The following is a 17,930-nucleotide window of genomic DNA, read 5'->3' as shown; positions in this document are numbered from 1 at the left end:
AATTGATCATCGTATAAATCACACTTGTTAGTTCCTAGATCTATTTTTTAGCGTTATTTCCAATTATGCAAAAGTTGTAATTATACAGCATCCATAAGATCATAAAAGTGATGTTATAGGTATCACAGTTAGACAGTTTATTGGATATATCTATGTCAAATAATTGTCGAATACAAAACTTTAAAAGCGCTTCGACGATTCTTTAAAAAACTTCTGAAAACTTTCAAAAACTTCCTACCAGAGAAATATTGTAGGAAACCTCTTATATCCCTATCCGAGAATCAATTAACATGTCTGAAACGTTCGCAGTACACGATCTTAAGAAATATAGAATAACTAGATATTCCACAAACTATCCAAATAAACAAATAATTAATACTGGTAATAATTAAAGATGAATCGTTAGTTTCCTCTAATAATCAACAGTTGATTTTCAAATCACCAAATTGCGCCAAAAATTCTCCATATAACTATATATAATACCTAGACGAACTATAAATAGAAAATAACTCAGTATCCACAGTTGGATACTTCGCTCGTCATACCAGATAATTGATTTGTAAACTATACTACAGCTAAACACATTCTACAGAACACCTAATTATCCTATATAAAACACAACATCACTTCACACTTCGTTTTAACTGCAACAATTACATAAAAAAATCACACTCTGGTCGAGTCAGCATTCTCTCTCTTTTCTTTTTTGTCTTCATCGTCGTCTATATCGTTTTTACCCCCTAAAATTTCCCTTCACAAACACCATCGACGATCGACAATATTTCAGTCATCTCTCCTTTTAGTTAGTTTTTATATATATTCTTTTATTTGTTTGCTTCCGAATGAAATGAGATTGGACTTTGGGATTTCTAATTCTTCTCCGCGATATTTAGTTACTTGATCTTCATATACCGATAAAAAACATATACCGGTTGTGTCTATTTTTTGTTTCGTGCTTCTCTTCAAGATTGTGTTGATATTTTGTGTGGTAATTAATTTTATTTTCTTTAATATCGTCAATGCCTGGATCTCTTCGTTTTGCGCTGAAAAACTTTAGAATATCTGTCGAGAATTTCTTCCAAATTCTTAGATTTTTAACTAAAGTTTATATCTGTTGTATAGAAATCGAGAGAATTGGTCTTTGTATTTTCTCAACAAGCATCTTTCAACCTTATTCTTTATTCTGTTGATTTATTTTGTCCTCCAATTATTATTTCCATTTACTATATAAATATAACAACGTGCTCCATTGTTTATTTAGTTAATACTTTTGTTAAAATATTTATAATATATATTTATTTTAAATTGTAGATTTATTGTTACGGGGTTTGCTCCTAGTGGATGATTTACTAGAATTATTAATAAATTACCAGCACTGATATAGTTAAATTTTAAAATTTCTTAAAAATTATTTTCAAAATTAAATTTAGTTTAATATATTTTGTTAGTAAAATTACCTTTTAATTCCAGTTATCAATACCAATTGTTATACGTATTATCAGAATTTAATAAAAGATTACATCTTTTCCCCGCTTTTAGCTTCTATTTTCAAATTTTGTATAGCGCTTGCATGAATTTATAATTTTTGATATTTCATATCTTCTTCGATTAACGTTTCTTTACATAAAAGATAATTCTTTTTTAGTTTCTAATTTTAAATATCTCATGCAGAATAAATCCTCGACAGGATCTTTTCAATTTTCGAAGTTGCATCTAAATATGACGGTAATGAAAAATCCTTCAGGAATCCTTTAAAAATCCTTGGGATATATCTTCTGGCTCATTCTCGTCTTTTACTTTGCTTTAAGCAACGACCGACCAATCGATTGTTGGAATTGATCTCCGATTGATCGACACGACGATGGCGTTCCAATGTTTGTGATTCTACATATCAGTTTTCCTTTTTCTCGTTGCTTCGTTATCTCTTCCGCTACCCTTTCCTCCTTTATTCCTATGGGCAGCAGGGCGGACACGAGTCCGACGACGACGTATGATATCGTTGTCATCTTTCTCGTGAACCGCGCGATGCAATAGGCTCATTGGAGGCTGCACTTACTTTCAATTTGCGATTTGATCTCGTTCACTTGCGTTTCTATCGTATTTTTCAATTCTGAAACAGTCAAAATGAAAATGTATTTAATAAAATATTAACAGTAAAATTCTGAGCAAAAGAATAATAAAAGAAAAATATACAAAATTTATAAAAATTTATAATTAAAAATGAAAATTTTTGTAAAGAAAAATATAAGATATTATTTAAAAAAAAAGAATATTAAAAAAAAAGAGGAAAAAATGTCTGTTAGGATTATTTTAACAGATGTCTAAAAATCCAACAATTTAAAATTTGATAATATTTTGATAATGATAACGAGGGAATACCGTGTTCAATTCCATAACGTATTTCAAATTTTTAAATTATAAAATTTACAAAGTTGTCGGTTTAAAAAATTATAATATTTTTTTAAAACCACTAATTTTATGAAAAATAAATTTTTATATTTTAAATTCACGCGAAATTATATATTAGGAATTAAAGATCCAAGCTGGACTATTATAGGTTTCGTATTCGTATTAGTTATCTTCTTACATTTTAACGGTCTTTAGCATTGAATATTGTTTTATATTTTAAATTTTATCTTTTTCTTTAAAAAATTATGCATAAAGGGCCTATTTTTTAATTTAATTTACACTTATGTATTCTTGTAAACTGAATATGAAAATGAAATTAAGTTAAAACGTCGATAAAGTTAAAAAGTCAATAAAGATGCAATAAAATAACTGTGTTTATACGATGCTATCCTATGTGTCCATATGTGTATGTATGCACTTGTGTGTGTGTGTAATATGATAAAAGACAAATTAACTATGTACATAGACACACACACATGTATATGTATACGTATATTACAGTTAATTATAATTACTTGTCATTATCGTATACATATATATTATACATACATATGTATACATGTTTATATATTTGTATACACATGACAAGTATATTTGGGCAGCTGGCAAATGTCTCTGAATCTTCTTAGTGTTGTTATGGATTTAGAGTAATTTCCCTAAGGACTTAACTTGTTCTTTAAGCTACTATATATATTAACAGAAACATGATTTAATGTTCTCTTATACATACATGATATATTATAGAAATTAATTACATTAATTCATGTTTACAAAATTAGAACATTTGTCACATGTTTTAATTTAACATGATATTTTGCAAGTTTATATAGAATTAATGTATAAATATTAATAGCCTAAGAAATATTTCATAATTTGATAATGTTAGAAATAACAATTTTTTAACTTTTTCAAAATGGCTATTATCAATGGCTTATTTTCTTCTGAAATAACTTAATTTCTCATTTCTATTTAAATGTACAAAGTGAGTAATCTATGTATTTATATGGTTTTAACTTGATATTAAGTTTTTATGTATAAAATATAAAAATTTTTTTTATTCTCTCTTAATTACAATTCAAAATTATTGAAGCTTGCATATCTTTGTCAAGAAAAGTTAGATTTAAAATTGTACAAAAAATTATAAATCAAAACTAATTCGAATGATTTAAAATATCTTGTATTAATATATCAAAGTAATATTGCAAACATTACATACTAGTGAACTCATCTTCGTCTTCGGCTTCAGCTTCGGCCGCCAATTCCTCTGGTGTCTTCTTCTTTCGCATCAGAGGATTAGGCTCTTCTTGTGGCATCTCTTGCACTTCCTCCCTTTTCTTTATGTTATACTGTAAATAAAAAAACAACAATATCTCATCAAGCGAGGTAGAGAAATCTACTTCTCTTTTTGGTATTAAGAGCTTGATTTTTCGATTATTTATAAGATCTTTATGAATACTTTTAATTTATATTACATATAATATTAATTTATTAAAAGTATCAATTTATTTTATTATTTTATATATTATAATCGTATATTTAACATTTTTTCTTACATTACAATTACATTTTTACAATAAATTATATTATATATATATTTTATTACCACGTGTATTTTTATCATATATAATATTAATTTTATTATATTGTATTAATTTATATATTAACAAATAATTAATATCTCTTTTGTTCTTTCTCCTTTCTCTTCATTTATTCACTATTTAATACATCCAATTTATAATAAACAGCAATGGTCCTCGTGTATTGATGCTTTGTACTCTTGGTACACAACAATAAGCTCGATTGCGGAGCAAGCTGGACATAGCATTAATGGTACAAGTGCCGTTGTCGCTGCATGTATAGGAATATGCTTCACATACAAGTATTATCATTACCTGTAGGATACATATATATTGTACCGCTGACCAAGGCCTCGTTAATAATTGGTGCCTTTCAGTGAAATGATTTGTTATGCAATGAATAATAGTGCATGTCAGCGTCATGAATGCCTTTGTTTCCTCCAGATGAGTCGCTTTTAGAAAAAATGCGTTATGTTTGATTATACAGAATGTTAAAAGACCATTGAACATTTATATGATAGATAAACATTTATATGATAGATAATACACACTATACTGAATAAAAAAGCCTTAGTAATAAAACAGGTTGAAAACTCAACTATTTCTTCTCTCTCTAATTGTAAGATATCAATAATTTTGTATTATAATTGACTTATTAACTTTTACGTGTTGTATGCGACGTGAAGATTTATATTTTGAGAGAAAAATATAAATCTTAATTTCTAGAAATTAAGATAACAATATTAAAATTAGACGATCAAGTGTAAGCACGTTATACCAAATAAGTTGACCAAAATAATATAATTTACGATGAAACCTATACTTATTATTTTGATCGATCCAATGTTTTAAGACATCTTTGTATAAAAATCTTCGTGTAAGAAATTTCAACATCAAATCTGTAAATTTGATGTGACTAGTACAACAAATATAAAAGAGGAATATTAAATTTGTATTAGCTGAAGATGACTCCAAATAAAGGAGTAATTTGAAGAAATTCATTTCTTATTACTCTGTGCGTACCAACAACAACGCTGCACTCTCATACGCCCTTAATTACTGAAGTTCATGGTTTTAAATTTGAAGAGTCCGTAACGAGATTACGCCTGAATTAGAGTGAAGATTTATCTCACGTAAAGACTTACAAATTGCATTTTGAATGTTCTCCAATTCAATTTCCATACATCGCTTTATAATAAAAAATTTCGCTGGAAATCAATAAGTCAACATCAAGCATAACCAATAATAAGCCATTACTAGATGCGCATTGGACATTATAGGATATCACTCATTGATATCACTTGTAATTCACCCAAATACGATTATCAGTGCAACTTATATCAAGTTAAGTGAGAAGAAAGATCAAAAACGAGAAAAAATTAAGATCTCTCAAACAAGTTAATTATTAATATTCACAATTTATTTTACAATTAAATTTATTAATATATTCAATAATATTATATTCAATTTTTTCTCGTTTTTTTTACCTTTCTTCTTACTTAATCGCTTATTACAATCGAGCAAGTAATTTATACTTTACCTCAAGTTCTTTTTTTTCACGTCGTATGCAACACGAAGAAGAGGCAATATAAGTCAGTTATGATATACTAACATACAAAATTGTTTACATCTCAGAAACGCTGCTTTCGATTTATATTCACTAAAGCTATAGTAAGATGTGTAATTGTGTACTATCTATCATGTAAATGTTGAATGATTTTTTTAAACACTCTGTATTACATATTTGCGACTCAAGAAAATACGAAACAATTTGAAATCAATAACGTGAAGTGTATTTTATGTATAGATAATATTTTATACTATATTATCACTCCATTCTTGTTATTATATACATCAGTTCGTTTAAGTATTATTAGTTCACTTAAGCATACATTAACTTTCTAGTTAAAAAAAATCATTTCACAAACTTATAACTAATATAATATAATTAGCTCGTTTAAGATACATTTTCTTAATTTATAATAGCGCGATGAAAGGAATAGCTAATTTTTTATTACACATAATATTCATTTCGTTAGTATGCAAACAATATTTAGTCAACAATTATTTATTTAATAAGTTATTTCTTTATTTTTCTATATCAAACATGTTAATATTTTAAAAAGTGGAGAATCAATATCGTCTTTTATCAAAAAATCCTTTAGTAATAAGGAATAAAGAAAAAAAATGATGAAAACCGTGCTATCATAAACCGTACTGATCTTTGTGTAATGTAAAAAAATAAGTTTTTCTTAATTGCGCAATTTGAAAAATATGTCGACTAATATTCTAACTAATTACTTGAATACTTTAATAATTTCTAGAGTCTAAAAGTTTCTAGAGCTTAAAAGTCTTTAAAAGTTTTTAACAGGCACATACAGAAGAATTTATTTTGTCTCTTATAATTTTAATTTTCTAACTAAATATTTTACAAGATTTTATTCTTTTTTAAACTCTCAATCTCTCAACGAACATACGTGTTATGCCGAGGAGACAGATAGCACAGAATAAACGAGCACTGTACCTCACATGGCAAGCGTCAAATCTGATGCTCTGATCCTGACGTTAATTAATGTTCCTCGATATACGCGCAACATGTCCGTGCACCTCTTGCATCTGCGTCTGTATGTGCGCTTCGTCCATTCATGTTCGAAATTATGAGAACATTATTATGCGCCGGATTATAGCGGCGCGGCGATTTATCACGCGTTACATCTAACTTGCATGTACAACTACTTCAAAAATAATCGGACAATTCAAAAAATTACTTAATTCCAAAGTTAAAACAGCGAAAACTGAGAACCAATGTGTAAATAATTGTCAATCAATTTTTAGTCATAGTAATTTATTATGTACATATAACATTATGCAATAGATATTAATAATAATAATTAAATTTTTCAAGATGTTATATTTGGTATTCATAATTGGTTTTTAAAATTTCTTGTATATAAAGAATTTTTATTCCCTAAAACTACAAATATATCATTGTTATATAACATTGAATTGTATGTAGCATTTATTAGATTTAATACATACAATAATTGCAACTGTTTGATAGTAATTAATGAATAAGCAATTGCTTGAAGTCTTGTCTTATTCGCTTATTCTAATGGTATTAACACAGTGTGTTGCTTTCATGAAGCCCGCAGAGTGAGTCGCACTGCGGCGTTTTTGAGGCCTGCGTCCTTTCATGCCCTCGTTTCGGTGTACTTTACAATCTTATGTAACTATTGATGTAAAAATATTTTTTTTCGCTAGTTAATTATTATAAACAAAATAAACTATTATAATGAATAGAGATAATATTTTAGTACTTATCTATGCAACGAGTTATATTAAACAGATAATAATTTAATTTTTTATCGATATTTGGAAAATTGGATATTTTTATTAATATTTCCAGACTTTTATTAGCAATATTATGTGTATATAATTTTCTTCTCTACCTCTTTTCCTCCACATTTTTGCTTTTGTTATCTATTATCGTTATACCTATAAGTATTATTGGTTTATAGAAACGAAAGGAGAGATTGAAAGAAGAGATTATGCTATTTGGTATTCCTTATATGTATTATAACTTTATCAGTGCTAAAAATAGGCAGAAGATCTGATACGGTGTTATATTACAATACCATGATGGAGAAATTGGAATATGAGATCTCTGTCGGAATTCAGAGTTATAGTAGGTTTCAAAAGATGCGTATCTTATAGCGTTTGACCTTTTTCTTGAAAATTTACATATATTTCTTTATATGCAAATACAAATTTAATTGATAAATAATTCTCCAGATGTAAAAAGAAACCAATTCTTGACTTAGACTGACAATAAAAATTTTAAGACATTATTTTTAAACTAATATAATTAATATCATGTGACAAATCCAACTGATCGTTCAATCAATCAGCATCCAATGCCATTTCTTATCGATACATACAAATCGTTCATAACGCCCTGTATCATTAAATTAAGTAATACTTTATAACTTAAATAACCGTAACTTTGTTTATACAGCTCACGTTCAGGTATTTTTGCGAGACGATGCCTCATCTGGTGAACGTCTTAAAAGGAGTCAGCCTGACTCTATTAGGAAGTCGCCATATTGAATGCAGGGACTCCCTACTAGAGTCAATTTGACCCCAGTTAAGTTCAATCTTCTTTCTTCCTAGTTCGCATCATCGTTGCTTTTTCTGTCGCCTTCGTTGTCACATTTGAGATGCTTCCTCTTCCTTCCCCGGAGATTATCTTCGACATTTACTGAGATATGCGTGTTCAACAGAAACGATCAATCATCTTAACCACGATATGACGGTTAATGCCGTACTTGCCACTTATAACAATGGCTATCCTATTTTACTTAAGTAAATTTCTACACGTATAATTTTCAACGCCATCAGTTTTTTTATTTCAATATCAAAATACAATATCTTGATGAATTTAGCTTTTCTCAAAGTTACAGCATTATCCCTCATTGGTTTAGCACGTAATATAAATTATTTAACGCAACCATTAAAGACCTATGACATACTAAATGCTACTAATCGACTGTATATACTTGATTCTATGCAATTTGCAATTGTTTCGATTAACTAAAAAAAGGCCAATATAAAGCTAGCCATAGATTGCTTTACATTGGTTGCGTTAAAAATTTTATCGAGGCTAGATCAATAATAAATTATTCTTATATGTGTATCGATTCATAACATTATCTTCATATACATTATTAATCTATTCAATTATGTTCGTACAATAATTTAATAAATACGTACAATCACAGAACTAATAAAATAAAATTTATTTTAATTCAAAATTCACTTTGTGTGTGTGTGTGTGTGTGTGTGTGTTATTATTAATGCTTCTTTAAAGCAAATATCTTTTGTGTATTTACAATTATTTTAGTAATATTTTTAATTGTTCAAAAAACTCTTCAATTCTAATATTTCAATTGCAATGTAGATTGAAACTTTTTCTCAAATGTTATAAATAATAGTATGCATTATTTTTTCAATAGCACCCATCAAAAAAAAGAGGTGTAAAAGAGTTAAAGGATAATGAAGAAGCTGTGTATAAACGGAGAACGATAGTTAATCATTCGATAAAATATGTAACAAAATATGTAATAAAATAGAAATATTAACAATATGATAATATTAATAGTCAGCGTACAATAATGTCAATTTCTTTAACGATTCTTCATCTTTAAAGATGTTCTTGAGGATAAAAACAGAAAGCTAATGGGGGAGTAGAAAAAATAAAGTGCTGGATGTAGTGTATTTTCTCGGAGTAATGTGAAACGCAAACAATATTAGATCGATAAATGGATCTTTGGAAATTTTTCACTTTTTTCCTCTCTTTTTCTCCCTTTTACTACTTTCTTTCTATTTATTTAACATGTGTCAACTTTTAAATATAACATTATTTCTGATGAAAGATGAGAGAAAGATTCAGTATTTCTTTTAATGTGCTTTTTAAAAGATTCGTTTATTCTATGTGTGTATTTGTAGATTTAAAACTATCTTGTGATCTTGGAATAATGCCCCAAATATATTTTCTGCCAATAGTAACGAAAAATATAAGGCAATCGCATATACCGTGAAATAAATATAAATGCATTTTATAAATATAAATGAATTTAACTTCCGCAGTTTTGCTGTAATAATAAATGTTACAAAATAAAATATTTACACTAATATATTGTAGAATAATAAATGAAATAATATATTGAAACAAATTAATAAAAAAATAAAATATAATATCATATATATAATATATTTTTCATATATGTATATTGTATACAAGTAGCTCAAATAATACATTATTTGATACGTTGTTTGATATGTTGTTTCTTCCACAAAGAAGTTCTCGAAGCCAATTTAAAAATAAAAAGAATATTTTCAAATTGCGCAAGGACTTTACTATAACAAAGTCCCACTTCGTTCATTAGTCGAGATAGGAAATCGGATTTGATTTGACCCAATGCGATTACCATGCCAAAGCCTCTTCCACTATTAGGCAGGAATAGTAGATGCTCTATTCTCATGAGAGATCGCGTCTCAATCTTTTCCGTTCATTTTCGAAGAATCATGTTTCTACCGAGATGGAAAAGATTTGAAGGTAGTTCTTTTGCTTATGATGAAGCAGCCATTAGTGTTAATTATATTCCGTCGAGATCTCCTTGCTTCATGAATAAAACCACGGAGGACTAAACGAATCTTGAAACGCCATCATGTTGAAAGACGTTTTTTAATCTAAATTTCGCTGAGTAATGAAGCCGCTGAAATTTGCTTTATTCCTTATATTACATTTGTTCAATTCTAACTAGTCTTTTTAGTACCATTTTACCATTTCATAAGTTCTTTAAGATTTGTTCAAGTTTAAATTTCGTTTAATTGAGTTTTAATGTTTTCAAAATGATTAAATTCGTATAAAGGATTATCGATTTTTAGATGTTTATATTTCTCTAAAATCTTAATTTTTTGCGCAATTATTTATTTGACATTAATGTTCTATAGTATTTCGTCGTCTTCGATTAGAATAATTTATTAAATGATTCTCAAATCACTAAATGTGATTTCGTTAAAGCGCGTACGTGCTTATTATCGATCGACCGATTTATTAAAGTTGATCTTAGACACATTTGAACTCCCACAATCGAACTCCGCCGTGATAATAGTTATAACATTCAACCACTCGACGACCATTTCCGCACATGGAATTATAGCACACTGCAGCAGTGCGGTTGGTGTGTTACACATATACAGATCAAACTACGTCCCACAACGTCGAATTACGTGTTTGGTCCCTTCAACGATATCATTTTCTGTTTACACACGAGATAATCGCGTTTCCACTCCAATTAACATCATGTAAAATCCAACCCTACTAACCTAGTTGGATAAATTTCGGTGAAAGAAATACAAGTCTATCATCAATTTGCTATTTCGTAGTAAACTTTAGAATTTCGTTACAAAAATAAAAAATGCAGTGTCATACATATTTATTTATTTTGATCTCACATTAATATAAGGAATTAATGACGTGCAAGAAAAGAATTGATATTAGCTCTTGAGTTCTCGTTAAAGTTGATTCGATCGGTCGATCCACTTGACATTTTTTAGAGGACAAAGCAATCAGGTTGAGTCATATAGAAAATAGAATCCGTCGACGCATTGATCAAATAGGGTAGAACAATATACGCCGACGGGATCTCGCAAAAAACTTCCAACGCATTCACCGGTTTGGCGGGAAATAAATGTGTGGATAAAAAGAAGAACAGGGAAGAGAGAGAACGAAAGAGATGTAAAATGCACGTTGGATCGCGCCATTATCAATCCTGATGTATTGTCCTGTCAGGACGGAGTCAACGGCGTTGACATGACCCAGATGAAATCGAGGACTCTTGTGGAAAACGCTGGAGAAACACGTGGCGATATTCAAACTCGTACTCTGATATATTTATAGTCACGAACAAAATCCACTTGTAATTAACTGAAAAATATGATTCACAATATCTTCAAATAATACGTTTTAATGACAGAAATTACAAATAATAATAATAACAGTATTTCCGATATGGCAATTCTGTAAATCTTTAAATACCATGTTGCCGTAAATATCAATCAATAAAGACATTTACAGGTAAACCTGTCCTGATGTCCTATACTATGACAGTTTTTTAATCAATAATTAATTAATTTAATATTTAATGGATAATATTTTTTAAACGTTATATTCCTTTGAAATGATTTAAATGATAAAATCGAGCGATAGCAATTTTGATATGTAAATAATATTAAATTCTACAATATGTGCGAATAACAACGAGTTTCAACGACGAAGATCATGAGAATATAGGTATGGAAATTGAACTTATTAGTCATTTTCAAAGAAATGTAAAAACTTTTTAGATAAAAACACAAAAGCAAAATCATCATTGCTGACCTTATCTCTGATTTCTTGCCGCATCTTTTCTCGTTCTTCTTCCATTTTACGATGTTTCTCCTTTCTTCGCTCTTCGGCTTCCCTGATAGCCTCCTGCCTCTCTCTTTCGGCCTCCTCTTCCTTTTCCTTGTCATCCTCGTCACCTCCTTCGCCGCCTACCGCACCTACAAAATAAAGAGAAAACATATATATGGATATGTCTCTTTTTCTTAGAATATATTAAATTCTACTACTCTGATCACTAATTGTTTAGTAATTAAACCTAGTATTAATGGATAAACAATAAATTTATATATTTGAGATTATCTTTACAGTTATATAAAATTAAACAAATGTTTAAAAAATATGGAACATTAAATAATTTATCGACATTGTTCTAGATATTATTTAATATTTTCAGTTAAAAAGATTCTTGTTAAATAAACAATTTAAATGTATGAGATTGCCTCGTCTCGATGAAGTGAATTGCAACAATGTTCACAAAACGTTCTTAATAATGGATCTGGATATGAAAATAACACGTAAAACTCATAACTTCTATATAAAAAGTATCTACGGAAGCCTCAAATAAAAGTATTAACAGTTAAAACATTAATTACATCAGGACTAAATAAACTTATATATTTAAAATGAGAGATAAGTTATACTTTATCGTATTTTCAAATTAATTAACTTTCTGTTAACTGAGGAAGATATGTTTGCGTATTTAATTGTCAGATTATTAATTCAGTATTTATATATTTTTAATTCTCTAACAATCGAGAATTTACTTTCTCTGTGAATGTTTAGAGTTTAATAAAAGACAGTTTCGTCTCTCTTGAGTCTAGTGAAACTGGTTGCGTTATTGCAGACATTATGAAGTGGACAAAGAAAAGAATAAGATTTAGTAGTAGACAGAGGTAGATGTGGCAGAATCTCTGTTCTTCGGAGAAATTAATACTACTTCTATCTCGACGCCAATTTACCATTTTCTCCTTCACTCCTATCTGCTCATAGTATTTGCGCTGCTTTCCGCGAGTTGAAAAGATACTTTGAAGTCCGATTTATCTTTCTGTTTCAATTTTGTTCGTTGCCCTTTCGTTCATCATCGTACTAAAACTTAAAGTTTGAAGAGTAGCAAGATAATAAGCAAATTCGCGGTATACTTTGAGCAACGTTTCCGTCCTGATAAAATACACAATTGGAATAATTACTGACATACGTAATACCGTTATAATAATAATGATAATCATCATCAATGTTGGTTATATAATATTAATTAAAAGATTATAGATTTGTATACATATATACGTTGCAAATTGTATATTCTAAAATAAACCAAATAGTAACCAATAACGTAGTACATATTTTGCTCAGAAAGACAAACGCTTTTTTCCTTCTATAAAAATGTTTACCTTTTTTTTAACACGATGGTATTGATCTCTTTTATTTCATTGAGCAATCACATTTATTTATGTATACATATATTAAAAGATATTATTTATAAAAGATAAAGTAGTGAAAGATACACGTAGAAAAAAAAACTAGACAAAACAAAATAACCAAAATATCCATATCGTTAAAATAAATTATAAAATAATATTAAATAAATTAGAAAATTAAAAAAGTTATCAAAAATTACACTTGTGTATATACAGATTTCATTATTCCAAATTGAAGTGAAATGGTAACTGACTAGAATCTCTAATTTTATTACAAAATTATATAATTAAAGGAGTAACAAGATCATCTTTTAAATCTTAAGAGTCTCGAAAGAGTTTTGCTTTTTCAAGAAAGTTACATTTCGAATCTAATCACACCAAAAAGTAAGTCTAAGTATAAGCAAGTTTCGAGTGGTTTATTGAAGAGTTTTGAAAAGCAAGTTTATCCCTTCACGTCTTTCATGAAAATTAGTTTGAAATAAAAATATTAACCGCGCACTCTTAGAATACATGAATACGTAAACATCTGCGATCAATTATTGCAACGACACTTTCTAACATTGTTATCAATTTGTAAACACGTGTTGTGCAATTTGCTACAGGAAATTCGTCTCAATGTCTTTTCTTCTCTTTCGAAACTTTATTTATTATAATTAATAATATTAAGCAAACGTTTAATTTATAAATTAAGGAGAAAGACATTGTGAAGAGAACGGAAGGTGTCAAGTTCGAATTTCATTTTAATAGAATTTCAGCTAAGTTGAAAGTATGCCATTGCGGAAATGCGCAGCATATTTGAAAATAGCGCGTAGCACGATTTAAAAAACGCATTCCGTGTCTCTGAAAAAGATTAATAACGGAATTCCTGCGGTTTTCCTCTACTCACTTCTATGTCCGGCAAAACTGTCCACGGACAAGTTTTATTTGACAAAATGAAATTCTCCGGTGGTTATCCAGAGAATTTCATGACGTCGCTAGCCAGAGGTGATATACAGGCCATTTTATCATAACGGTCAGAATTTTTTTTCACAAATTCAGAGTTTTTCCTAATGTTTCAATGCATTTCGTTATTTTTATTTTTACAATTTACGGATCTTTTTGAAATATGTCATGCTGATAGTTTGTACATACTATATTTTATGCCTGCAAATGTTCATACGATATGATAATCGCATTATTGTATGAAGTTAATACTTGTTTCTAAAAATACGATATTAATATTTTCTCTCAGCTCTATAACATTTTTAAATACATTACATCAAAACTATGTACTTTACATTCTATTTAGATTCGATTTATAAGTTTTGTGTAGCCTACTTTTTAGTCAGATGATTATAAACTGAATAAAGTTGTCATTTTCTTTTTGTGATATTTATTTAAAAAATTATATTTTTCTCTAAAGCAGAAATAACACTAACAATGCATGCAATAAATATACTTATTTTTTGACATTTCATATAATCCTGTTCTGATAATGTGTTAATAATACTATACGTATAGTAATTACATACTAAGTGATCTTCCACACACAACATTAGATAAAATTTTGTTTTTAAATAAGTAAAAATCCATTGTAATATCTAAATATTTTGTTAAGCGTTTTTAAAAATATAATGGAAAAGTTAAAAAGTATTTACAGAAAAAATAGCGCGTGCTATTGTTCCTATATAGTGTTATACATTGAAGAATATTTCAATTAAATTCTGATTATTGCTAAATATTCAAGTAAAAAATACCAAAAATACTTATAATGTTAACGCTCTGACCGAAATAGATATATATACAGACAAAAGGATTGTATTTCGAAAAAGATAACATTAATGTGAACATACAATGAGCTGTGTATTTGAATATAAATAAGTTTCATCTATACAAACTTAGTTATCAGAGTACGTATATAGCATGTATCGTAAACCCTAATCCTAAAAGGATTAATAGTATGACAACGTTGTACAGCTATATACACACGCATGCCGTGTTTCCGGTGGGAAATAACAAGTGTGACGGCACTTCCGTGTATACCTTTGGGGCTGGCACCCCAGTTACGAGCCATATTAAAGGACTATAAACAGTAACAGCTATCTGCATTCAGTATTTGTAAGTTTACTTACAAAAATTTGTGTGACGGAAAAAATCGCGAAATGATGTACGTGAATGTGTTTCACAAATATAGGTAAGGTTCAAAATGATACCGAAAAATCTCGTAAATTTTAGTATATACTCAAAAAGGTACTTTTTTTATATATATTTAAATATCAAATAAAAACGTGTGAAAAATATCTCACACGTATTCGAAATAAAATGGTTTTTATGTAGTTACTCAAAAAACTAAAGTCCTTTTTAGTACTAGGATCTACGAGTAAAATCGTTTAGTGTGTGTACGTGTCGTAGTAGCGACGAACTGTTCTTTCTCTCGTTTTTCAAGCTCGTAAAAAAAAAAACGATTTCGCCAATATATACGTGATTTTTTTAAATCGCCACGATCTATGTTCTTTCTTCAGTTAATTTAAGAATATATTCATTATCACTGAATAATAGGGAATTCCTACAAGGAAAGGCCGATTAATCAATAATAAGAGTACTATGGCAACTGTTCGAAACGCGTTCGATGTAACGCGCGTCCGAGTGAATTCCGACCAATCGCTAGTAGTAAATACATTTTCGAACACAGAGGGGCCGGTCGTTTGAAACACCTGCGGCCCAGTGTCACGAACATTCGCTGTTCTGCTCAACACTGTCATTGGTATCTAATTGAATCTACATCTCGCAGCGCAAATTCGTAACCACCTCTATTACAAATGGTTGGAAAATTAAAATGTCGTTCGTGAACGATAAACAAATGCTTTATACGGAACATCCATGGGAAATGGCGAGCAGCTGCGGAGTCGATAAGCAGATGCGGCATCGTATAGATTATAACTTGCCAGAAATATAGCTTTCTGTTTTATTCATTAGACATTATGATGAATTTTATTCGCATATCACTTTTTGTTATATTCACCAAATATTTACCTAATAATTATTATAATATTCATATTTGCGAAATATACTAATAAAACATTTTGTTTCATAATCACCAAATATTTATTCGTCAAATATATATAATAATGAATATATTGCACATCAACTATACTAAATATATTCTTTATTACATTCCTGTACTAAGTCCGCGTACTGAGAAAATTGATCAGAGGAAACTGTGGTATCGTTTGTATCGACACCGTTCTTTATTGATACTCCTCAGTTTCGTTAAAATTCGATTTCCTTTGAAGACAATTTTATATAAAAGCCGCACGCGCGTCAGTCACAATGCACGCGAGGTATGTCTTCATTCGAAGCGACTGATAGAATCTGCATTTTAACTAGCCTTTATAAGAACAAAACCGCTCTATTTCAGCGCGAACAAACCGCGAAAGAGAAAGCCCAGCCTTTTGCTACCCTCTCTCGGTTTCATTCGCCCTGCACCCGAGTTGGATGCTAACGCCGATCGCCGCTTTATCGAACAATCCGCCATCCAATCATCGCCACGCAGATGTTGGAGAAACGAATTTACTATGAGATTTTAAACGAATTGCCCCGTATCGAAACGGTCACCTCGTTTCTCATTTGACGACGATCGTATTGGCTGTTTCACCACTTGGTTAGGTAAAAAAAAAAAGCTTGAACAACCATCTGAAACGGAATATGGATTATTCGTTTGCATATGAATGCTTGCGAGGATGAGCTGCAAGAAATTTACACATATAGTCGATGGTCAAATTGACATGCGCGCGATAGCCGATTCATTATGTTAGATCTTTTATTTTATGCCTATACGGTATTAACTTTCAAGTGAAATACTGCTATAATATGCACAGTGCAGCCTCATATCTCTTAAATTATGGAAATAATTACTATCTAATGCAAGTTAATATCTAGACATTTATCACAATGACTTTCTTAGTAATATTATAACTTAAAAAATGTTACTCCTTTAATCATATAATATTGTCTAGAACATAATATGCAAATATTTTGTACATTTTACAAAATCTTAAAAGTAATTAATAATGAAACACATGCATATACATATATGTATACATACACAATCGAAAAATTCTCATAATCTCTTTTTTGGATAATTTATATAAGTATATACAGGTATATGATAATATTATTTGTATAATGGTATCTATAACAGCTTTATATTTTTTTTATTTATAATTTCCAGTTCTAATTAAAATGATAAAATGTCTAGGTGTTAAGATAGTAAAATAATTTTTTGACTGTTAATCTTGACTTTGTATCATGAAGTATTTTTTTTAATATGAATATATGAAGTTGCGATAACGCGCATAGTGCACTATACACGTTCGCAACTACATGTAAGTATCCGCATTTGTTATCTTCTTTCGTGCAAGTTTAGGTTCGGTATACGTGCGGTTTGTAGCACGATACGATAGCATCTCTCTTTTATATATGCGCCTTGGGCTCAAGGATATTTTGCTTAGCGTGCAAGTAATGCATGTGCAAGGTAGAGGACTGCAATTCTTTGGTACCATTCCATATAGGTTTAACGTTTTTATCGAGCTTTGTAACTAG

General features: G+C 29.2%; 1 protein-coding gene across 2 annotated transcripts in view; it reads right to left on the bottom strand.

Annotated features, from left to right (window-relative positions):
• Window positions 1-1,551: 1,551 nt before the first annotated feature.
• The window catches only part of cpx (synaptic transmission protein complexin), a 123,084-nt gene continuing 106,705 nt past the window's right edge, over window positions 1,552-17,930 (bottom strand). For both annotated transcript variants that reach the window (XM_018540550.1, XM_018540559.1), the window contains 3 exons: window positions 11,929-12,092; window positions 3,626-3,755; window positions 1,552-2,110 (listed from right to left, as the gene is read on the bottom strand). In XM_018540550.1, coding sequence (XP_018396052.1) covers window positions 2,037-2,110; window positions 3,626-3,755; window positions 11,929-12,092 — 368 coding nt within the window. In that variant the 3' untranslated portion in view covers window positions 1,552-2,036. The remainder of the gene's footprint in view (window positions 2,111-3,625; window positions 3,756-11,928; window positions 12,093-17,930) is intronic.

The sequence above is a fragment of the Cyphomyrmex costatus genome, unplaced genomic scaffold (genome assembly GCF_001594065.2).
Source record: "Cyphomyrmex costatus isolate MS0001 unplaced genomic scaffold, Ccosl1.0 scaffold1053, whole genome shotgun sequence".
Lineage (NCBI taxonomy): Eukaryota > Metazoa > Arthropoda > Insecta > Hymenoptera > Formicidae > Cyphomyrmex > Cyphomyrmex costatus.
Note: the sequence above shows the minus strand (reverse complement) of the source record. Positions and strands in the feature narration are given on the sequence as shown.